Source organism: Muscardinus avellanarius, assembly GCF_963383645.1.
Source record: "Muscardinus avellanarius genome assembly, chromosome: 17".
Classification (NCBI taxonomy): domain Eukaryota; kingdom Metazoa; phylum Chordata; class Mammalia; order Rodentia; family Gliridae; genus Muscardinus; species Muscardinus avellanarius.
Window position 1 is genome coordinate 8,432,465 of NC_137803.1, and position 25,276 is coordinate 8,457,740.

A 25,276-nucleotide genomic window follows, 5' to 3' on the forward strand; every position below is an offset into this window, starting at 1 on the left:
ATTTGGTAAAATTTAGTAATTTTCTGACTCATTCAAACCTGATTTTTCCAATTTTTACTCAAGGTAGTTATTTATAAATATTACTTAGAAATAGGTGTATTTAAGCCGGGCGTGGTGGCGCACGCTTGTAATCCCCGCGCTTAGGAGGCAGAGACAGGAGGATCGCGCAGGTTCGAAGCCAGCCGCGTGCGCTGGCTTAGGAGACCCTGTTTCCAAATAAAAATGTAAAAATAGGTCTGGGAGTGTAGCCCGGAGGTAGAAGGGCTTCCAGGAACCTCAGTACCACCAAAAAAAAAAAAAAAAAAAGAAAGAAAGAAAGAAAGAAAGAAAGAAAGAAAGGCACTTAGCATATTTTATCAAACATGCTTCCTAAAGAAAATAATACATACAAATTAAATTTGAAAGTTCTTTAAATTCATTTTGCAAATAAAATTTATCACGATTGTGAAAAAATGGAAAGAGTTCCTCAGAAGAGAAAACACAAAAAAGAAATAAAATTCATCAACAAAAACATGTTAAAAGAGCAATACCACAAAAATATTCATCATTAACAGAATCCAATAAGAATAAAAAGCAACTATAAAAACAATGTTAGTAGTAATCACTTTGAAAATATTTTAATAATGCTATTGTTATTTATGACATTTACTGTAGGGAAATAATTCTCAAATACTTCCTAACTTCAAATCCTTTAAAAACGTATATAATTGTTCAAGCTAGGAAGTAGTGGTAATACCAGAGGGACTCCAGATGATGGAGGGGAAATCTCAGCAAAGCTTGAACGGAAGGATAGGAGAGGAAGAAAGCTGAGGTTGTTCAATGCAGGAGCTACGTACGAATATGTGTAATAGCATAAATACAACATGATTAACCTGGACACTCTCTATTAGGGGAGAGGGAAAGAGAGGGGGAAGGGCATGAAGCACAATATAAATGTACACCACTCTCAATATGTTCCACTAATAAAAAAATAAATTAAAAAAATAAAAACTTAAATAATTATACTTGCTTCTTTTATATAACCATTTTTTTTTCTTTCTTTCTTTTTTTTTTTTTTTTTTTTTTTTTTTTTGCAGTACTAGGGATTAAACCCAGGGGCATTATACCTCTGAGCTATACCTCCAGCCTTGGTTTTTTAGTTTTTTTCTGGGGTTCCTGGCAGCCCTTCTACCTCTGGGCTACACTCCCAGACCTATTTTTTTTTTTATATTTTTGAAACAGGGTCTCTTAAGCCAGCACAGCTGGCTTCGAACCTGCGTGATCCTCCTGTCTCCTCCTCCCAAGCGCGGGGTTTACAAGCGTGCGCCACCACGCCCGGCTCCAGCCTTGTTTTTGAATCTTCATTTTTAAATTTACAGTGTCAAGAAGTTGCAGAGAGTCTTACTAAGTACCTGAGATGACTGTGAACCCCAAATCCTCCTGCCTCAGCCTCAAAATACTGGGATTACAACCATGCCTCACCATAGCCAGCTATAACCATTTTTTTTAAAGAGTAGATGCCAGAAAATGTCAAGGCAAAAAAAAGCTAACAAAAATGTCCAAATGTGTCTTGCCGAAATGAATATTTTAGAAATTGTTACAGGTATTTGATCATGTAATACCATTCACTATTGCTGCTGCAAAGACATAAGACAGTTTATATTATAGAAACAATGATTAACATAAAAGTGTAAATATCCAGACTATAATTAAACAATTTAAACTATTTAAACATATATTTGCTCATAGTTACTTTTCTATTTTAAATTTTGAAATTTTGAAATTAAATTTTGAAATTTTTCTAGCCTTGAATATTTAAAAATAATCTGTATTATCACAGCTATCATTATAACACACAATATATAATTAAGACCCATGACATAGTCTACTTTCTCAGTGAACACTGGTAAAAGCTATCAACTATCAACTATGCATCCTGTCTGCTGTCTTTCTTTTTATCCTAATATATTAACTATTATTTATTTATTTATTATTAATTATAATATATTAATTATTTAATTATTGTGATATATTATATAATTACTGAGGCTGGCTTTGAACCTATGATCCTCCTTTTTCAGCCTCCCAAGTACTGGGGATTACAGGCTTTACCACTACACTTGGCTCAATTTTAACATATTTTGATAATGTATTATACCTATTAGATAAAATTCAAAACACTCATAATTGTAGTATCAATTGGCACATTTTTGTCCTAAATTATATGTTTAAGAAAAGCAAATAAGTGTCAAATAAAGGTTAATGTCTTTTTAAATCATAGCAGATTTTTAATATAATCCCATATTTTTATCATATCTAACAGAAGCATTGCATATACTATGTGCTCAACTGATGAAAACTATTTCCTTGCGAAGTAATATAGTATTTAACATTATTTACAAAACCAATTACTGAATAAAATAAAATTAGTATTTTTATATCATGTACAGTGTTCATTTATTACAGAGATTTTAGTATGTACATCTATTTGTATAATTCTGATTTCTGCATTTACAATAAAAATGCATTTTATTTTCTATAGATTCTGTATACATAATAAATATACATTTTTAGCTGGGCGTGGTGGCACACGCTTGTAATCCTCGCACTTGGGAGGCAGAGACAGGAGGACCGTGCTGGTTTGAAGCCAGCCTTGCTGGCTTAAGAGACCCTGTTTCCAAATAAAAATATAAAATAGGTCTGGGAGTGTAGCCCAGAGAAGGGTTTCCAGGAACCCCAGTACCACCCCTCAAAAAAATACACACACACACACACACACACACACACACACACACACACATATATATGCACATTTTATAGGTGTAAAACTTACCTTGAGAGTCCAACAACTTGTTAAATAACTCCATAAGAGTTTATTAAAGCAGGACAGAATGGGGAAATACAAGTAAATAGTGTGTGTGTTTCTCTGTATCTATGTTTGAATTTAACAGAGACTCTTCATTTTCCTTGATTTGGAGTAGAAGAGACAGTATAGGTAGAGATAGAACATGGAGTTTGGGATCACACTGACGCCTTCAGTGTAACATATTGGTCATTTATTGATGGTAAATTATCCATGTGCAAGATCCACAGAGACTGCAAAGCTAAGAAGCATCAGGCTTTAGCAAATCACTAAACCACTCCAACTCTTAGCTTCCATTTATAAAATATACGTATTATAATCTATGCCTCAAGATTCTGGTGTAGACAAACTCGTATAGGCCAATATAAGCAACTGGTACATAGCAGGTGCTCAGCAAATAACATCCGCCATCCCCCTCGACACCGTATTTGTGTTCTCGCTCCACGACCCATGAGCCACTTGAACAAAAGGCACTCCTAATTGCACAAATTAAGCTAATAAGTAGTGGCTCATTGAAATATAAAGACTAGATGAAAAATATTAAACTCAAATAATTCTCTGGAGAGAAGAATATATTAATGATTTTTTAACATTTTAAAACTAGAATTTTTGGGTGATTTGTCTATTTTGTATATATTGACAGAAAGAGAGTATACTAATCATGATACACTCACATAGATTAAAAATCACTCCAGCTACACCCACCCCAACTGCACCAAGTAAAGAGTTTCTTTGGGAGAAACTAAATTGATTCTATCTGGCATAAGGTAAGCTAATTAATTTTAACAGGCTTAAGGTAGAATTATTCTTGTAGTACAGACTTAGCCAGTTCATTTTTTGTCCATATGCTTCTGGTCCACACACCTGCCTCACAGTGGCATGGCAGGCTACACACCGCCCTGCTCCCTCAGTCTCTGCCAAGGACAGTGCCACAAACAGCCACCAACCTACCTCCAGTGCAAAGAGGACCAGAATTACAAATATGAATGCAGCAGATTGGAAAATTATTTTGTGTGTGTGTGTGCTATCAATTTAAATATAACCCTAAGGTATATTAAACATCGTTGATATATATTATTTGAAATTGCCATTAACAAATTATACTTGTGTCAGTCATCAATCACTGTTCTTGCTAAAGTTATACACACACACACACACACACACACACACACACACACACACTCAGTCTTCAGTAATGCCAAATCTTACATTTATACAAAAGATATTCTGTGTTTTGAAAATGTTAATATTGATACACAGTTTTCCCAAATTTTGTTGTACATAAAAATCACCTACATGTTTTTGTTATTGTTTTTGTTTTGGGTACTGAGGATTGAACCCAGAAGCATTCTACCTCCAAGCTATACCCAAGCCCTATTTTATCTTACTTATTTTATTTATTTTATTTTTTTAAAACAGGGTCTTGCTAGGTTGATGAAGGTCTCAGTACTTTCTAAGACTGCCCTTGAACTTGCTGTGATCCTCCTGTCTCAGTCTCCCAAGTACTGGAATTAGAGGCTTGTGCCAGATACTCCTATGTCCCAAGTGATATAGGTTTTGATTCTGAATTTTTATTTTAGAAAGCACTGTATCTTTTAGAAGTAGAACCAAAATACAAATTTAAGACTGTGAGGGATAAGCAGAGCTGATAAAAGCATACTGCCTCTATATTCACTTTTGTTTTCTTTACCTTGTAAATTCTACTGGACATACTTGCAGTAATATGATTTCAGAATGATGGAATGGAAACGGAATATGAAATATGAATGTGACTTATAATTACTCTTTAACTTTATTGAATTCCTATTCACTTTGCATTACAGTAAATCCACCCTCACAAAATTGAAGAAAAAAAAGAGAACCATGTAATGGAAAATTAAATCAGTTGGTTAAAAAGCAAAAAGATGACTTTTGCTAGTTACTGAGATATTGATGCTTTTTCTTTTCTGTTTTCCTATAATTTAGAGAGAAATAGAGAGCCTGCCAAATGCTGTGAGGATTTAAATACCATTAAATTAAGCATAATAAAATGATAGGGAAACAGAAAGTGATGGCCAGTGGCAGAGAAGTATGAAATGAAAAATCTCTCAATTATGTCAACAACCATATTAAATTTAACTGTGTGAATTAAAAAGACATAAATCCAGCAAGTGGAAAGAGTGCACAGCTATATCAGAAGCCAACAGCCATTTTATTTTGAAAATAAACTAAAATTCCAAGGACATATTACACTGTCTTCATGGTCCCAAATTAGTGTCATTTATTTAAACTCAGTAGTTCAAGTTTGAAGAAGATAATAATAGAATCATAGAAATCAGTGGAGTAAACTATTTTAGATATTTGTTTCAAACTACACTTGTTTAAATTGTGAATATAGCCCCTGGGTTCCATTCCTGGTACTGATAAAAATAAATAAATAAATTGTGAATATAAAGAATATTACTATTGCTGGCATGGTGGTGCATGCCTGTAATTCCATTACTTGGGAGGCTGAGTCAGGATGATTGTAGGTCTGAGGCCAAATTTAGCAACTTGGCAAGACTCCATTTTGAAATAAAAAACAAATTAGAACTGGAAGTATAGCTAAGTGGTAGAATGTGCCTGAGTTCAATCTGCAGTACTACACACACACACACACACACACACACACACACACACACACACACACGAGATTTACTTGGTGTAATGATTTGAATTTTAATGTCTCCCTGGATCTTCAGAAACCAGGCAGCCATAGTGGAGGTAGGGTTTGGTTGACAAGAAGGGGTCCCTGGGGGTGTGGCCTTAAAGATCATATAAAATCTCTCTTGTTATTCTCTCTCTTTCTTCCAGGCTCCATAGTGAGAGAGAAGAATGTGTTTTCTCTCTGTTTCTCTGCTTCCTACCACCATGTCCTGAGATCCAGACAAAGAGCCTGAAACTGAAATCTCCAAAATTGTGAGCACATAAATCTCCTTTCCACTAAGTTGTATAGTAAGTTGTTTTGGATTCCAGTTATGAAAATGTTGATCAAAACACTTGGCCACAATTAAGCACTAAGCATGCATCCAGAATAAGGGCTTCATCCTTTCAAAAATTCCAATTTCCTTGTTATATATGAGTTGACCCACAAGTTAACTAGTTACTACTTTCATTGCACAATGAAAGTACAACAAAAATAATGGTTGAAAGTAAGAGTTGATGGTAACGTTTATTAAACTTGTCTGTAAACATGAAGATAAGAGGATCAATTCTACAGAAAGTAGAGGTGGAGCAACGTAGAGTTTACATGTGTCCAGTTTAGAAGGAATAGGTGGAGACTTTATTGATGCTTATAAAACTGGGTGAATGTCATTTACTGAATTAAGAATCCATTTAAAAGGATTGAGCTGTTAGAATTCAGGTAGTTGACATAAGGTAATATAACCCATATACTTTCACAAAGATAAATCATTAAAAAAAACTGAGAAACAAAATAAAACATAAAAAGAAAATATATATTAACAGCACATTCAAGTCATTGCCAGCACTGACACACTCACACAACGCACAAACACACACATACACACACATACACACACACAAAAACACATACACTGACACACTGAATATGAATGTATAGGTTAGATCAGTGGTTCTTATATTTCATATTTCTGGCCTGATCCCTGGTGTTTCTGATTTGGTTGATCTAGGTATAGGACAAATATAACTATTTCTGTTGCTCACATTTTAAAAACCAGTGAACTATATAGTGTGTGAATCAAAAGCATTAGATAGATATTAGATGTTTTTTAAAATTTTTTATTGATGCATTATATTCATACATCATATTGGGGTAAAAAAAAAACTTGTGTGTACATACATGTACAGATCACTGATTTAACCCCTACTCAATTCTCACCCTATTCCCTCCCCTTCCCTCCCTCCCTTGCTCATCTTAGTGGTTGACTTCGATATGTTTAAGTACATTGTGTGTTTTAGAGATTTTCCTCTTCCCCCCTCCTTTCTCCTCCTTTAGGTTGCCTTGTTTGCTCCTCTATAGGATTTCCATTTTCATCTAGAGTTCCTCCTATAACCCATTTCTCCCTAACTCTCACATATTAGGGAAAGTATCTGATTTCTTATTTTTTGTGACTGACTAATCTCACTTAGCATAATGTCCTCCAGTTCCATCCATTTCCCTGAAAATGATGTAATTGAGCTTTTTTTATTGGCTGAGTAAAATTCCATTGTGTACATATCCCACAGTTTTGTAATCCATTCATCTGTGGATGGACATCTTGGCTGGTTCCATTGTTTGGCTATGGTGAATTGTGCAGCTATGAACATAGATACACATGCATTAGTTTGGTAGTTTGGTTTCCTATCTTTTGGGTAGATACCCAGAAGTGGTATTGCTGGATCAAATGGTAGATTTGTTCCCATTCTTCTGAGGATTCTCCAAACTGTTTTTCAAAGTGGTTGTACTAATTTGCAATCCCACTAACAATGTTTTAGAGTTCCCACTTCTTCCCATCCTCGCCAGCATCTGTTGTTGTTTGTGTTTTGAATGATTGCCATTCTAGTTGGAGTTCTGGTGAAATTAGATGTTTTAATGCACATTTCATTTTATATTTAAAATGATGTCTAAAACAGTATTTATGGAGTATTTTTTACTGATTGTTACAATTTGATAAAATTGTATTTTAATATAATTGATGATTGGGTGCATTTTCTTTCCTAACTTAGGATGGACATCATGCAGAACTAATTTAACTTGTGGAAGCCCTCTCCAGAACCAAATCTCAAACTTTAAGTTGCTGCATGATATAAATAAATGAGACAAATGCTTTGTGCCAACAAGGAAAAGTGTATTGATTTTGATTTGTGCTTTATTGTTATTCTTGTAAGGATCTACAGAATATTTTCTTGGGTACAGTAATAGCTTTAAAATTTTTAAATGGTATTGGCTAGATTGCTTCTACAAAGCTAATTTTTACTCCTTGATTCCAAACTCTTGAAACCTTTGTGTCTCATGTCATAGTTCTGATCCCTGGCTCAAAAGGAGTCAAGTACCTAACAAGCAATGGTCTGGAGAAGGCAAATAAAGCATGAAACAACATCAAGGGAATGAAGACCCTCTTAATATCACGGGTAGCTTTTAAAACATTTGGAATTGTAGTACTAATAATTAATTATTTCTTCAGTGAAACTAGACTTTATTCCTGTTTCACTTCTGGGCATAAGAAGTAAATTTTTTTTTTTTTTTTTTGGTGGTACTGGGGTTCCTGGAAGCCCTTCTACCTCCGGGCTACACTCCCAGACCTATTTTAACATTTTTATTTGGAAACAGGGTCTCCTAAGCCAGCGCGCGCGGCTGGCTTCGAACCTGCGCGATCCTCCTGTCTCTGCCTCCCAAGCGCGGGGATTACAAGCGTGCGCCACCACGCCCGGCAAGAAGTAAATTTTTTTTAATCATTCTCAGGGCATCAGGGCAATACATTTTTGTTAGGAGCCATACATTCTCTATTTAGGCAATACATTTTTGTTTAGGAGCCATAGACACATCTATGTTTACTATATTACAAATTCTTTCACCATCCCTGGTCTTCTCAGATGCATTGTGACCATGCTTAAAGCTTTATAACTTTGGAAAGTAAATATAATATTACATCATGCCATGCTTTAATGGACTGCATTACCCTGATGTGCTAGACTTCAAACAAATTTAATACTAAACCATATTCTTCAAAATTCTATTGTACACTGTAAAAATTCTCACAATGATTTACCTTACATTTTGCATATATAACTGGTTTTTACTGATTTAAGAATTTTTAGCATTTCTTATTAAAAATATACAAAATAACCTACTTGCAAGTCATTCTCCACAAAATGATTTTGTTTTTGTTTTGCAATTGAGTCTTATTTAAGAGAAAGATAAAATACAGACAAATTTTTGATTTCTGGTATGTGGAAATAATTTAAAAACTATTAAGGTTTAGAAGCCCTTTTTAATCTTTTCAAACACACATTTCCTACTTGTTTGTTCATTTTTTTTAAATTTTCAAGCTGCCATAGTGATTAGCACCTTCATTAATTTAGCAAAATTATCCACAGATAGCTAGCCTTTTGACTTTTCACTGTTGATTTTTGAACTGATTTAACCTCATAACAAATGACAAAGATCCTCAAAATACTTTATATTTTGTAAACTTGGAGTCAGAGTCTGATTTGATTTCTCATCCACATTCTATTTGACTAAAATTTGTGATTGGTGGAATCCCATCACTGAAAAAATGATTTGAGGTTTTTCCAGATCTAATGTGCACTCAGGGAGTGTATGTCTATGTTTTAAATGAAAATGTGTCAAAGACTACTTGGTGGAATCTGGCTCCAAAACAACAGGGTGATCCAGTCTAGCACTGAATAATTCACAGTGAATATAGAGATTTACTTGACATTTAGGGGGAAAACACATTAGTAGGAAAAAATCTGAGGAGAAAATACTACAACATGTGAACTTGACTTTTTTATACATGACACCATCCATTTTATTCACATAATTCTGACTTAATAAAAACCCTGTAAGTTTCTTCCTCCACCAAGGTGTCTCCTTTCATGAAGGTAGAAGGTCGACCCCATCCTCCTATCCCAGCTAGATTACCCAATTATTATGTAAATCTGTCTTTAGAATGAGGATGGGGAAGTCCTAGTTCCCCTCTCCTATAGACTTGCTAATTACCTTTAGCTAGGTTAATTTACATTGGAATAGTTGCCTGCTTTTTTGGGGGGGCAGAAACCAAGTCCTTTCACCAATTTTTGAAATATATTAATCAGAGCTTTTTCAAATCTTCCTAGGCCATTCCCAATACTGGTACATTCCCCCCTCTGTCTAGTAACTTCCTGACACCTGTCAGGCCAAAGGTAAATACAGAGAATACATTTTGACTTTTACAATTCTTACTAACAGCTAACATGAGCTCAATTTACATTACTTTCTCCCTATTTTTAGCCACATGAACGTACCCCTTAGCAAAGGAATAAGGATGTGGAGTTGGTCATAAACTGCTTCTAGCTGAACAAGGATGAAGTTGGGGGCCCAGCTTTAGGGTTACATTCATGCAGGGTGGTGGTGAGGGAGTCAGATGGGTGAGTATGTCTCTATGGCCATCCAAAGGGCTTTGATAGATGTCTTTGTCAGGTTCTGTCACACCATCTGAAGTCTGAAAGCTTCAAGCCTATATATGAGACAACACTCAAAATACAGGTTAACCATGAAAACCTAAACATAGCACTTGAATGAGAAATTAAAACCTGTTTTGCTGACTTAGGCTGAAACACACAAAAGTGGGATGTATTTAGTTTATTTTGCACCACATGAATCCAGAAATTAGTACTGTGGAGACCTTAAAGAGGCTTTGGAGTAATTTAAATAAAGATTTTAGATGATTTCTTATATGTTATATCATTAGAGTACTATTTTTGAATTTTTTAAATGCACTTATAGGTGCCAGTACCTAGTATAATGGCTTGAGGTAGAATAATAGAAAAATTGGTATTAAAAGGCTTTGACTGATCTGTTAAATTTTTAAATCTCAACTGTTGAGCTATATGAGAAAATATTGTTTTTGTATTTTTTACCCATATTACCAGCCTATAGGAGAACTATGATTTGCCCAGCACTGTAATATTAAGGCATTTTCTATTGCCACTGAGTCATTTTTGCTGTAGCTAGAGGCTGTAAGATCCTTTACAAATTGAACATGTAACAATTGGAAAAGACCAGAAATGAACTGCCTCATTGTTTAATTAATCCAGAAAAATGAGTATAAGTAGGAAAAGTGAAAAGACACAAATTTTGAGTGACTGTATAATCCTGGAACTTAATGGTTTTAACTCCTTTGAAGACAAACTTAACCACATAATTTGGAAACTATGGGCCAAACCTAAGTTTAAATAAAATGGCCTCCAGAGATCTAAAGGGAGGTAGACTTACCAGAAACCTATTTCCTCTTAACTATTAAAACCATCTCCACATATGCAAACAAACATACCACAAACACTTTATAACTTGCTTTAAATGCTTTGTAACTTATTTTAACCTTCTGATTTTTTCCTGGTCCTTTTTTTCCCATTTGGGACAATCTTAGGATAAATCTTATAACATGCTTTCTTAGTCTTGCAAACTTTCCTTACTTTAAATTTTTATTTAAAAAAAAAACAGAAAAAAAGATCTCATAATGCATTTCTACCTGAGACTTAAATTTTATTTTTCCTATTTCCCCATCAATATGTCATCTTCCTTCCTTTCTTTTTGGCTTTCTTTTTTCTTTTTTTCTGTTTCATTATTTTTAAATTTTTTACCACAGTAAAATATGTCTTTAGTATTATATAGATGTGGTAAAATTCTGTTAAAATTATATTCTGAATATTTCACTTTGAGCAATCATGATTGCCAATTATTATCTTAAGTTTAGAGACTATCAACAAAAGATGATGTATTAAAAATTTGGCCTATAAATACATGTAGATCATTTAAGCACAAACATTGTAGAATAAAATGCATGCTTATCAATCTATAAATTCAAGTAGAACTCATAATATAAATTAATTTTGTGGTATTGGAGATTGAACCCAGGGACATTTATCTCTGAGCTACAACTCCAGGCCTATTTTATTTTTTTATTTTATAAAATTTTCTCAATATTATGGAGGGCCACATCAATTTGCTAAGTCTGGCCATGATCCTGTGATCACAGGAATTTCTATAGTAATAAGTTGTTATTATTGCTATATCCTTAAATAGACAGATAGATAGAGGAAAACATATACAACAGCAATGTCTTTAAGCTAATATTGCAGTTACAGCACATTTCTTTCAAATGATGAACATAAACAGATACATACAGAGGATCTAGGTAGTATTTAGCCTACACTGCCTAAGATCAATAATGTATGTCACAGAATGTCAGAGAAAAGGGCAGGATATTTAGCTTGAAATGTCCACAGGATGGGCATGGTGGGGCATACTTAAAATCAACTTATTCAGAATTTTTTAAAGCAGTCACTTTTTTATAGAACAAGCAATCACTGAATCAAGAAAAAGGCAACTTATATCTAGTAAGAAATCTTTGTGACATTTTTATGTGTTCTTTCATGTCCAGCATTACCCTGACCCAAAGTCAGAGAAGACATCCTAAGAAAAAAAATGTCTATGAACCAATATTCATGAATATAGATATAAATGTGTTAAACATAATACAAAATGGATCCAAAGAGCATATTAAAACAATTTTACACTGTGACAAAATGAGACTTATTCCAGGGAAGTTCAATATACAAGAATATATAATTTAAAACACCACATTAGGGCCGGGGACGTAACTTAGTGACAGAGCACTTGCCTAGGATGCACACTGCCCTAGGTCCCATTCCCTGCAACACAACATGACACAAAACAAAACAGCAAAATATCACATTAAAAGAATGAGGGGGCTGGAGCACATCGTGATCCCAGTTCAACACACTCCAACACTTTCTATGGAGAATAAAAGGAAGTGACATGCCAGAAAAAGGAAGGTATTCAACACAGAAGACAGCGTGTGAAGCACCCACAGCCAACCCCTGTCTCCCTAAGATCAACCTGCTTCCACTGCTGCTATTCAACAGCATGCCACAAAGTGTAGCCAGAGCCTTTATGTAATATTAAAGAAATAAAAGATGCACAACTTGCAAAGAATAAAGTAAGACTACCCATATTCACTGATGACATGATCTTAAATATGGACAACCTTGTCCAGAAAATCTTTTACAAAACACTAAAGGTAGAAAACAAATTCAACAAAGCTGTAGGGAATAAGATAATGCACAAAATGTCAGCTTCTATACCTGAGCAAAGAACAATCTAAATAAGAAAATTTAGAATCAAACGCTATTTCCAATATCATAACAAAGAATAATATCTATATGAAATAATTTTAACCAAGGAGATAAAGACATATACAATGAAGACTATGCGACTTTGCTGAAATAAATTAAATAGGATATAAGTAGATGAGAAACATCTCCTACTCACCGATAGGAACATTTAATACTATTAAAATGTCAATACTCAAGCCGGGAATGGTGGCGCATGCTTGTGATCACAGCATTCCGGAGGATGAGACCTGGAGGATCATGGTTCGCAGGCAGCCTCAGCTACTTAGTGAGGTCCTCTGCAACTAAGTGAGACCCGGTTTCAAAATAAAGAATAAAAAATGGGGCAGGGAGTGTAGCTCAGAGGTAGAATGCCTCTGGGTTCCATCCCCAGACCCGCAAAAGAAAAAAAAAAAATGTTAATACTTCTGAAAGCAATCTACCACTTCAGTGAGGTTCCCTTTAATATCTCAGTGGCTTTTTTGTGAAAGTGACAAAACTGATCTCCAAATTCATATTAATTTTCAATAATCTCTGGATATTCAAAATGATATTGAAAAAAGTACAAAGATAGAAGACACAATTCCTGACATTTAGACAAACGAAATGGATTTTAGAATCCAAACATAAACCCAGGCCTCTGTTGACCATTGATTTTGGGGGGAACACTGGGGATTGAACCCAGGGACATTCTATCTTTGAGTAACAATCTCAGCACCCCCCTTTATCTTATTTAAAAGAGTCTACTAAGTTGATGAGGCTGGCGTTGAAGCTACAATTCTCCCATGTACTGGGGTTCTAGGTGTTTGCCACTTCACCAACCTCCTGATTATTTTTGACAAGAGTGCCAAGATCATTCAAAGGAAGAAAAAAAATAGACTCTTAAAAATGTTGTTGAGGCAACTGGATAGCCCTGTGCAAAATAAGTTAGACTTGTATCTTGTGCCATATACTAAATAAATTCAAATGGATTAATGAAGTTTCAGAAGAGAGCATAGAAATGCATTTTGAATTTAGCAATGAATTCTTAGATACGATACCAAACTAAAAAAAAACTGAATCAAAATTCATCAAAATTTAAAATCACATGCACCAAAAGACACTATGTGAAAGTGAGAAAATAAAGGATGGGGGAAAATGTCCACAAATCATATATCTTACAGTGTTATACAGGACAGTAGTTATTTTTGTTTAATATTATTATAATAAGCATTTAATTAGTATTATCCTGGAAATATTAAACAGAAATTTAAAAAATTATAACTGAATGTTGTTATTCCTATTATAAAATTTCACAAAATTATAATACTATAAAATATAAATGACTTAAAATGTCAAAATATCACTTCTTTAATTGAATGTGGGATGAAATATTTTCCTAATACAAATGCAAATTTAAAGTATAATTTAAATGTCCAATAACCTTATAGACCTCAAGCATTTGGCCTGCTGACAGAATAATAGAGAATATAAGAATTAAAGATATATCCAGATATATAATCAAATTTAAATAATGAAAATGGAAACAAATGCATACATTTATTTATCTATTTGACACATTTGAAAGGATCTGCCAAATATTGAATCAGGGACTAAAGTTTTATGTCAAAGATATTACCACACAAAATATATTTGAAGCTGAAGTTACTGAACAAAATAAATGCAGTGTCCTTCTCTGAATCTGGACAACTGTTAGCAATGCAAATCAATTAGGAATGGACTTTGATGACCTTTCAACTTTCAGTTTAATTCATCGATTCCTCCCCTGTCACATTAACTTTCTGAAAATGACTCACCACGTGACCTGAATGAAAGGATTCGGTTGCAAGATTATTTCAGAACACACACTTCCAAAACACTTCATGAGACCCACGTTGACTAGTTCATGGAGATTTACTCTGAAAAAAACTGACCACTTCTCCCAATAACGTTTCAATTGAAAGACAATATTATTTGTGATGCAAGGATGATTACATATTAATAGAATAATTAAAAAATTATAATGCAAAAATCCATGTTCCTCATTGACATGGCCTATTGCATGCACGCTATAGTTATCACATGAAACAATAATGGCAGGGAATTTCTATTCTACTTTTCTCCATTATAGAAAACTTGGGACTTGTCTTGATAATACAAGGTTATGTGTGTTTGACCTCTCTTGAGTTGTCTTGTCTTCCTTCGGTAGAGTGGGCACAGACCCCAACTTATACTTTCTCTCCTCCCATTGAAGTTTTCATACCCTATGCTCTTCCTTGAAAGTCTAAAGTCTAAAGAGGAAGAAATAGAAAGTAAAAGCTTGAATGATGGGTTTAGGATATGACTGGGAAAACAAAGGTTTTTTTTTTTTTTTCCCACACACAAACACTGGAGAAGATGATTTTCCTTTAACTTCAGCTTCTCCATTTTTCTGTGACACTCTCTCCCACCTATGCCCTCTGTTAAGATTAGGTGACTGTTCACACTGCTATCTAGAGTCCAGTTTTCCATTTTAATGGATGTCTGTGAAAATTCATTTACTCTACACCTTCCAGGATTACAATTCATACGTACAATTTCTTGCTTATATTAGACTTAAAATCTCTTCACTTTAAAAAAATTTAATTCTTCCAGAAGTGTCTAAAGGTCTGGCAAGTGATGCGGAATCTGCTAGAAAAAGGTGGTGCTGCCATGGTCAGCCTGGATCTGCACCTGCACCTGTACCATGCATCATCATCTTGACGCCCTCTCTGTGGTGAAGGTTAGGACACTGGTCTAGAACAGCAACTGCCCAGCTAGGTCTCATAAACCAAAACCATCTCCAGACCTGTCTGTGTGCCCTTCATCAATGAAGAATGTTTTGTGAATTTTAACAGCTTAACATTAAAAAAATAAAATTTGTGTGCCCTAAATATCTTGATTTATCTACAATCATGACATTTACACACACACACACACACACACACACACATATGTATATGTATGTATATGTATGTGTGTGTATATGTATATATATAAGTACTGAGTATAAGTATATATATATATATATTGGTACTGAGCATGGAACCCAGGGTCATTCTACTTCTGAGCCCTAATTTTTGTTCTTTATTTTGAAACAGAGTCTCATTGAGTTGCAAAGGACCTCACTACGTAGCTGAGGCTGTCTGCGAACCGAGCTCCTCCTGTTTCAGCCGCTCTAATGCTAGGATTACAAGTGCGCCACCATGCCCAGCTCAGTTACAGAACTTTTTTACCAATCCCTAGTCTCAAGTAATGTTCCCCATTGGTTGTTAATGTGCTCCAAAAAAGGGGTTAATAAACTTGTACATCATATAACTTACATTGTCAGAGAAAAGTAAGAAAAACTTTAAAATGGTCAACAAATATTTCTGGTAGTGGTGTCAAACCTATGCTTCCAGGTAGAATTTTCTGATTCTATAGGGTTCTGAAATATCTTTAAGCTATGTTGCATATACTATGTAGACGCTCACCCATCGCAAGGCCTATCTTACCTATACCACTCAGGGAGAATTTTGTCTGATGATGATTGTATTTATGGGGCTATCTACTACGGAAGATCCAATTTGCATCTTCTAAGCACTTTCGTTTTAGTATTCCTTGGTGCCTAGTTTTGATATTTACATTCTCCTTTAATTTGGCTTTAACATCTTACTGATTCCTTCATTAAGTAATGAGTTGAATAAGATGGTTTACTAGTGCTTATTTTTATATCTGTATAGTATTATGAGATTGCCACTTTTAAACTATCCTTTAAAATATACTGTGTTGTATTTATGTGTGTGCAATTGTACTAATATAATAAGTACATATTATAAACCATAAAATCAAAATTCAAAAAGCAAGGACTAAATTAAAAATGAGTAGTTTCTTTTTAGACCACAATATGTCATTTTTATGTCACTATAATTTCTAATGCAATTAAATTTTTTTACCTGAATCTTGTAAAAGAAAATTAAGAACATTAACTATAAATGATTCTAATTACTAAGTTAAAATATTCTGACTATACTAAATGTTTTAAAAATGTTATCCATTTTGAACTATCCCCATGTGTATTTTTGTGTATTCATAAGCATGGGAGGATTTCTAAAGACTCTTGCATGAAATATACATCCTAATTTTCATGCATCACCAACATAAATTATAATGGTACTGGAGTCAAGAAATTTAAGTATACTGCCATTGTTTTTTCCTTAAACCAAACTCCCATTTACTCGTGTTTCTATAAGTATAATTCTCAAATATCTTTGCCATCCTTTAATATGAATATTTCATTATGAGAAGAACATTTAATACTTTAAGTAATTAATAGTTTGAGAACTTAATACACTACAGTTCTCTTGTCCGATGTTATTTTTGGTGTGAGTTCTACTGATGCCATAAAATCATAAGAAGCACCACTATTTCCAAAATGCACAACAAATCAAAATATCTACATGCAGAGATGTTTTTAGAAAATTTTATGACAGTTGTTTTTTATTTAAAATTTAATAGTTGAGTGATTTTAGATTTTAGATGTTTTAATCTAAAAGTTCAAATGCACTGCTTTTTTTAAACTGAAAAAGACTGATGTACGCATATTCTTAAATATAGTATATAAAAGCAACTACCAGATAGAGATTAAAGTGTTAAAATCACTCATGAAAATAATTTGTTTCAGAATTAATAGTGTAATTTAAAATTTAGAAGCACCTGTAAAAATTACATTCCATATTACACTAAAGTCAAATTAAAAAAAAATACAAAACTAGGTGAAACATCTTCTCCTTTTGGTTAATGGGAGAATATTTAAAAAGTATTGAACAATAAGATTACTAAAATTAAAAAATATAAAAATACACTGATATAGAGATTTCTATAATTAGCAAAGAGTTCTCTGTCTGTCACAAATGTTTGGTAAATGCAATCAGAATTAAATATCCTGCAGTAAGAGATATTGTATCTATTTAAGAGAGTGATAATTATATCCTACTTAAAATAATCTTTTTTACTGCCAGAATACACATATGTACAGTAATTACATACATATATGAACATGATACTTATATATGGTACTTATATATAAATATCTAAACATGGTTTTCATATAATGTACACACACTTATACACATATATATGTATATATATATATATATATATATAGTGATTGAGAGAGAAAAATGATGCTCTGATAAGGGATATATATCTATTTATGTATACAATATTTATATGTATATATTTATCTAGAGAAAGATGAAATTACCTTAGTTAGATAATGTTATAACTAAAATCTGCTTTCATATTATGATAAAAGTTTACATTATTCCCTGTATTTTGACATGTTTTGCACACAACTCTGAGTCATTTGACATTTTGCTGATATTTGAATATTGACATTTTCAGCTTCTGGAAGACACCAAGGATCTTGACCTGCTGCTGCTACACAATAAGTAATTATTTTGGAGTAGGTCCAAGAGGAAGTCTGAAATCTTAATGAAGAGGGTAACAATCACCAAGAACCTCTGTTTCCATTAAAATGACAAGCACTGAAAGGACCTTACAGTGCTGAGCATGCCACCAAGTTAGATGCTCTGAATCTTCTAGAATTCTCCCAGATTCAATATCTCCCTACTTTTAGATCTCTGGTCCTAGAGAGCCCAGGTCTGGCTCCGATGTGCTCTGATGACAAAAAATTCCAATTAGCGCTGATGGCAGCCACAAACAGGCCCCAACTGACCCTCGTGTTCCTGATTGACATGTTTTATAACGTTTTGATAACGCCAGAAAGAAGTCAAAATCAAACTGAATGAATTGCTTCTTCATGTATGATCCCAGTACAACTTATTCTTAGTAACTATCACAACATGCCACTGAATACATTTACCTGTTTCTTTTTATATAGACAGTAAGCACCTGTGGGCAGCGATAATAACTCATATACCTTCCCATTACCAGCATTTAAAGCAGTGGCCGGCACAAAGAATAATATAAATAAATGCTTGTCTTACTTTAATTAATCAAATAAGAAGACATTTTGATAATCAAATCATAATCCATAATCAGAAAATTCTATACTTTTAGAAGTAGAAATCTGCAAGCAAGTTTTTCTCTAAATGTTCATCAGTTGTGTAAATTTAATAATCAAGCACATGATTATGGTGGTTTATGACTCTAAGTACCAAATATGTTTACTGAGTTTAGAATTATTAAATTATATTTTCTAACTTTAGAAATGTATATTGGTAAAGTCATAAAACAGCAATGCAATTTAATCTTGTGTTTGCCATATAGCCCTAAAATCATAAAAGAATTAGAAAAAATTAATATCAAATTGAAATTTGGGGCCACTTATCTCTGAAAGTTTTATCAGAATTAACTATATAACTAAACTATGAATTTATCAACTCACATTTTTGCTGTAAGATTAGCAATTTTATTATTATAAAGACAGAAAGATAGGATAGAGTTAAAGCAGTGCATTAAAGGAATACAAGTATTGAATAACTTGAAAATAAGTTACTCAACTCATTTTTTAAGCTGTTAAAATTTGGATAAAAATAGAATCATGCATTAAGTTACAGCTGACACTTTAATGGAAGAAAATGGGAGAAAGTCATGTTTTGCAGCATTTTGATAGTAAACCAGAGACGTCTATCCTTGAAAGTACATTTAAAAACATGTAAAGTATCAAAACAAAGAGAATCTGTTCTATTTACTGCAATATGTCTATTGATTTAAAGATAAAACATATTCAAAACAACTTTTTTTTTTTTTTTTTTTGCGGGTCTGGGGATGGAACCCAGGGACTTTCGACCACCGAGCTATAACCCCTGCCCTATTTTTTATTCTTTATTTTGAAACTGGGTCTCACTGAGTTGCAGAGGGCCTCACTAAGTAGATGAGGCTGTCCACAAACAGCGATCCTCCGGTCTCAGCCTCCCGAATGCTGGGATTACAAGCGTGCGCCACCATGCCCAGCTTTCAAAACAACATTTTTAATGTCAAATTGTGAATATAATCTTGATTTTAATGCTTTTTTATAACCTGGGAAAGTTATTTTCAAGATTATGTATTTGACTTACTAAAAACTAATGGTTTTTGGGACACCAAACAAGAAAGCAGAGAAGAGCCTTGGTGATATATAAAGTTTATGCAGATAATTATCAATATCTACTAAACAATGCTGATTGTACAGTTGTTTGAATTAAAGGATAAACATATGTACTTGTAAGCTCAACGTTAATTCTAAGACATAGTTATAACTGGAAGCAAATAAAAACCCACAATTCATCCCTTACTTCATTTTTTTCCTTTTTTGTGAGGGAAGGAGAGTTTGAAATTGTCCAAAGCTTTGTCATGTTTTAATATTTGTATCCAAAAGTTGTCACATTTTGTTTCCAATGCATGAACATTATTTTTAATCCCACTGATAAAAAGAACAAGCGATCATATATTAGATAGCGCAGTGGGGTGCATAAAGATTTGGAGGTGAATAAAGAAGAAAGCTACATCTGGGGAGGCATCTGGAGGGAGCTCCCAGGATGACAAGATGTGCCCCAGGAGAGCCCCTACCTTGTTCTTTTCTTGCAGTTCATTCTGTGATGTCTTGAAATCCGGACCTGAAGTGTTTGTGCTTAATCTGTTTTTCCTAGCCAGGAGCTCTTCCATTTCTTTCATCTGGACCTTTAACCTTCTATTTTCTCTCTCCAATCCTTGTTTTTCAGTTTCAAGGAATTCCTTCTTATCCCACTCCAAGGTATTTTCAGCCTGAAGCCTCTCCAGCTAAATACAGAAAGCATAAAGACTCAGCATATGACATCTGGTTTTTCAAAAGATAATGAAGCCCAGCAAAGAGGCAGCCCAAAGAAAGGTTCGTGGGTTTGTCCATTTATGTAATTGAAAAAGAAAATTATATTCATTGAATTGAACTTGACAAAAAATATAAAATAAGGTTATCCCCGAGAGCCTTGGTTCATGTTGCTATTCCTATTTGGACCTTATTTGTTAAATAAATATATCAAGATTTTCTTCCCAACAATTTCCATTCCCATCTGATCAAATTTATTATAAGCAGGCAAGCCTTAAAATAAATGTTTGCACTTCTGTATCTAAACATTGAAGGCCAATAGCTACCATCATAAAATCATATAAAAAATAAAACTCTGATAAAATGAATGCAAACATACACAAAGAGAAGTCACTATATTTATCACTATAGAAAACCACAAAACTTCAAAAATAAACAACAAAAAATGGAAAGGAAAATTAAACATTCCAAACAATCAGAATACAATTAACAAAATGATTACAGTAAGTTCATACTTTCCTTGCAATAAGTGAAATAATGACCCCTCTCAAAATATTTAGGCTAGCTAAGTATATTTTTTTAAAAAATACTCAGCTATAAGTTTCTACAAGAAATTCACATCATAAATAAAAACACATCTAGACTAAAAATAAAAGGTTGAAAAAACATACTCCACACATAGTTAAATCTAAAGTGAGGAAGATTATCCTCATTCATATCAGATAAAATAAACTTGAAATACAAAACATGAATGGAAATGACACCACCAAGTAATGCTAAAGGGTCATTTCAACAAGAAGAAATAACAATTATAATACATATATCCAGCAAAATATTATTCAGCAATACCAAGGTTAAAATCTTGTCATTTGTGGCCAGGTAAATGGATTCGGAAACATAAACATCACATGTCCTCAGTCATCTACGGAAGTTAAAATATTTTATCACATAGAAGTAGTAGAATAGAAGTTGGTAGAGCCTAGAAAAGAGAGAAAAAAGGGAGGGAGGGAGGGAGAGAGAGATGAGAAAAAGAGAGTGAGAGAGAAAAAGAAAGAGGAGAAAAGATAGTGGGCACCAAAGTATAGTTAGAAAAGGAGAAATTGGCCACGCGTGGTGGCGCACGCTTGTAATCCCCGCGCTTGGGAGGCTGAGACAGGAGGATCGCGCAGGTTCGAAGCCAGCCTCAGCTACTTAGTGAGGTTCTCAGCAACTTAGTGAGACCCTGTTTCCAAATAAAATATAAAAAAGTATAGCCTGGAGGTAGGAAGCCTCTGGGTTCCACCCCCAGTACCATCAAAAAAAAAAAGGAGAAATTGCTCCACAGAATATTAGGTAATGTGTTCTACAACAATGGATTTTATATTACAAAATTACTACAGAAGTTGGGTGCGGTGATGCATGCCAGTAATTCCAGTACTGAGAAAGGAAGATCAAAGGTTTTAGTCCAGAGAGGCTCAGCAATGTAATAAGACTCTCTGGAACCTAAAGAGCCCTGTTTCCAAGTACTTTAAAAAAATGGAAAAAAAAATGTCTGAGGCGTAACCTGAAGGAAGAATGTCTCTGAGTTCAATTCCCAGTTTCAAAAATAAAATAAAATAACAAAATTACTAGAGGAAAAGATATAGGAGGTTTTCAACACTTAGAAATGATTCATATTTGAGAACATGAAAATGTTATTATCCAGTTTCAATAATTCCATACATATACATGTACATGTATGGAATTATAATACCTTTTCTCATAATTAAGTACAACTATTTTATTTCAATAAAAAGAATCGCCTAAAGAAAAACTTAGTAGCATTTAACTCTAAATTCTAATTCTGAGCTCTGTATTCTAATTCTTACTTTGCCATTTGTTTTCCGGATAAGCTTATCCAGGTAATTTTATCATCATAATGTTGACAATTTATTCTCTAATCTGATGGAATTTTTGAGGAGTAAAATTAATTTAATCTTTGAATATCAATTTCTTACTTAAAGGATAAACAGTATTGTACAACATAAGAAAAATGATTACATATGCATTTATCTCATATATTTGGGTCTGTATATAGACAAATGTCATAGTAATTTATGGTCTAAATTTATATAGTAAAGATACTCTTCATAATAGAAAAATATATTAGAATTGACTTTTTTGGCTGATTCTGGAAAAAAGACAGTTTATTTTCTGCTACTAAATTTTCTTTAATAGTAAAATTAGCATGAGGATATTAGCCTTCTCAAATCTGTGGTTATTGTAAGGATAGAACAGAAACAACTATTCAAAGTGTTTGTAAACTATGTAACCTCACTAACTATGAAGCATTGTAAGAAGCAATTGTTTCTGGGCATGGAATATCATGCCTGGATCCCAGTATCTGGGAGGCTGAGACAAGGATAACAGGCTGAGGAACAGCTTCAGCAAGTGTTTGAGACCCTATTTCAAAATAAAAAGGGCTGGAGGTGTGGGATTGTAGCTCAGAGGTAAAATGTCCTAGGTTCAACCTCCAGAACCACATACACACAAAAAATGTGTTAAGGATAAAAATTGTAAATTTCTGTTTTTATACTGTTAGTTTCAAATGGCTTTACTGTAATACACGATTGTATACTGTTATACCATTATAAAGTATGGTTCTATGACATTTTAAATTCTAAAAAATAACATTAAAAGTTAACATTAAATAAAACATTATCCTTCGATATCTTTTGAATTGATTTTTATATTAATATCTAAAACTTTTTGTACACACACACACACACACACACACACACATATATAATTGTACCATTAGTGTAGAAAATGTTCTGTTCCTAAATTTAAGATAAGCTCTCTCTTCTAAATAAATGGTAAACCAAAATGACATTCTTGGCACTGGATCTCATTTACCAATTAAATATAATAAACTAAGGCATCAAATTTTAGATGATGTGGCTTGACATTTTGGGTTCCTCTTTGGGGATATGAGGTGAAAATAAGTGTTTCACAATTCAATTTGTAACATGACATTACTTTAATTATTAAGATTAATGCTCAAACTTTCTATCATTGTATCACTTATCAGAATGAAAATAATAATGCTGTGACAAAAAGTCAGCAACTTAGTGATGAAAAATTAATTTTAGTAGTATCAATGTACTGTTGGATAAGAAAAAATATGATGCTATGTCAAGGCTTTGTAAAATTATAAGCATTTAAAAGAATTGCTAAAATCAAATACATTGGTTTAACACCTCCTAACAATTGCAGGCATAAATAAGGTTATTAATAAGTAATAGTCTGAATGAATAAACTCTTAATCTTAAAATAAGAATTTAATAAGGAATTATTTTTATAAAATAAAGAACAAATATTAAATAATGGCATCTGAAATTTTTATTAGTTGTAGATTTATTAAGATACCAGTTATTTGATAAATATATATTTAAAATACATGTAAAATTTAAAGGTCCTATAAAATGAGAGAATCATATAATTATAAGCAATTATTTTGCTTATAATAAGAACCAATTATTTTGGTTCTTATAAAATTAACTGTCAGCTCATTCTTTTTCAAGAATCATATAAAATTCACTACCTTAAAAGGCACTCAACTCGAATTCAAGTTAAAATAATGGGGAAAAAGTCAGGTACTGTTTTATGATTTAGTTCATTGTCATAAATAATTTATTCTGATTGGGTTAGATAGAATCTAAGTGTAGTTTTGATTTGCATCTTCCTACTTTTAATGATGTTGAACATTTTTTCAGCTATCTTTTGACCATGTTGATAGGAACTCTTCTACACTGTTGGTGGGATTGCAAAATAGTTCAACTGCTAAGGAAATCAGTCTGGTGATTCCTTATAAGACTGGGAATTAATCTACTATGTGATCCAGTTATACCACTACTGGGTATCTTTCCAAAGGGGTTAAAACCAGAAAACTACAGTAAAATATGCATATGCCTGTTCATAGCAGCACAATTTACAATAGCCAAATTAAGAAAACAACCTAAGTGTGCATCAACAGATGAATGGATTACAAAATTATGGAAAATACACACAATGCAATTCTACTCAGCGATTAAGAACTAAATTACACCACTTGCAAGAAGATGGAAGGACCTGGAGAACACTATGTTAAGTGAGATTCACCAGCCACAGAAAGTGAAGATTCATATATTTTCTCTTAATGCACAGCTAGGGAGTAATTGGAATACCAGAGGGACTTCAAATAATGAGGGGAAAACCTCACTGAATCTGGGAGGCAGACTGGGGTTCATGAATAGGAATATTATCACCAACTATGTGTACACATGTAAATATTCCAATGTCAATCTGGGCATTTGATATTGGGAGGAAGGGAAATGGGGAGGTGATGAGGGGGTATGACACCAAGCACTGTGTGCATATACATCACAGTCAAAATGATTGACATTATGATGTGAGACTATAATGCACCAATAAAAGTATAAAAATATTGAGCAGTAAAAAAATCTCATGATTTTATCAAACAAATAGAATTCTATTGATTTGTTTTTAGTAACTAAGAGAAAATATAACCTATTTAATATCTAAGTCTATTTTCCTATATTAGCCAACAATGTGTCCTAATGCTAATAAATTATAGATTATATATTATTAAAAAATCTTCTCTAAAACATTTAAAGGAAAAAGTATATTCTTATCCGAGTAAGCACTAAAATATTAGCTTATTAAATGACCTTTTATTGTGTGCATATTAAACACTGAAAAATAGATAAATATCCAACCTTTTATTCAAATATTTTGTACTTTTGTTATTGCTT

The 25,276-nt window shown here is 33.2% G+C and overlaps 1 protein-coding gene across 1 annotated transcript in view; it reads right to left on the bottom strand.

Annotated features, from left to right (window-relative positions):
* The window catches only part of CCDC102B (coiled-coil domain containing 102B), a gene marked incomplete at both ends in the record, with an annotated part of 181,996 nt that overhangs the window by 56,530 nt on the left and 100,190 nt on the right, over nt 1-25,276 (bottom strand). The window contains 1 exon segment of the mRNA XM_080714665.1: nt 20,270-20,479. Within this exon segment, the coding sequence (XP_080570791.1) occupies nt 20,270-20,479 (210 nt within the window).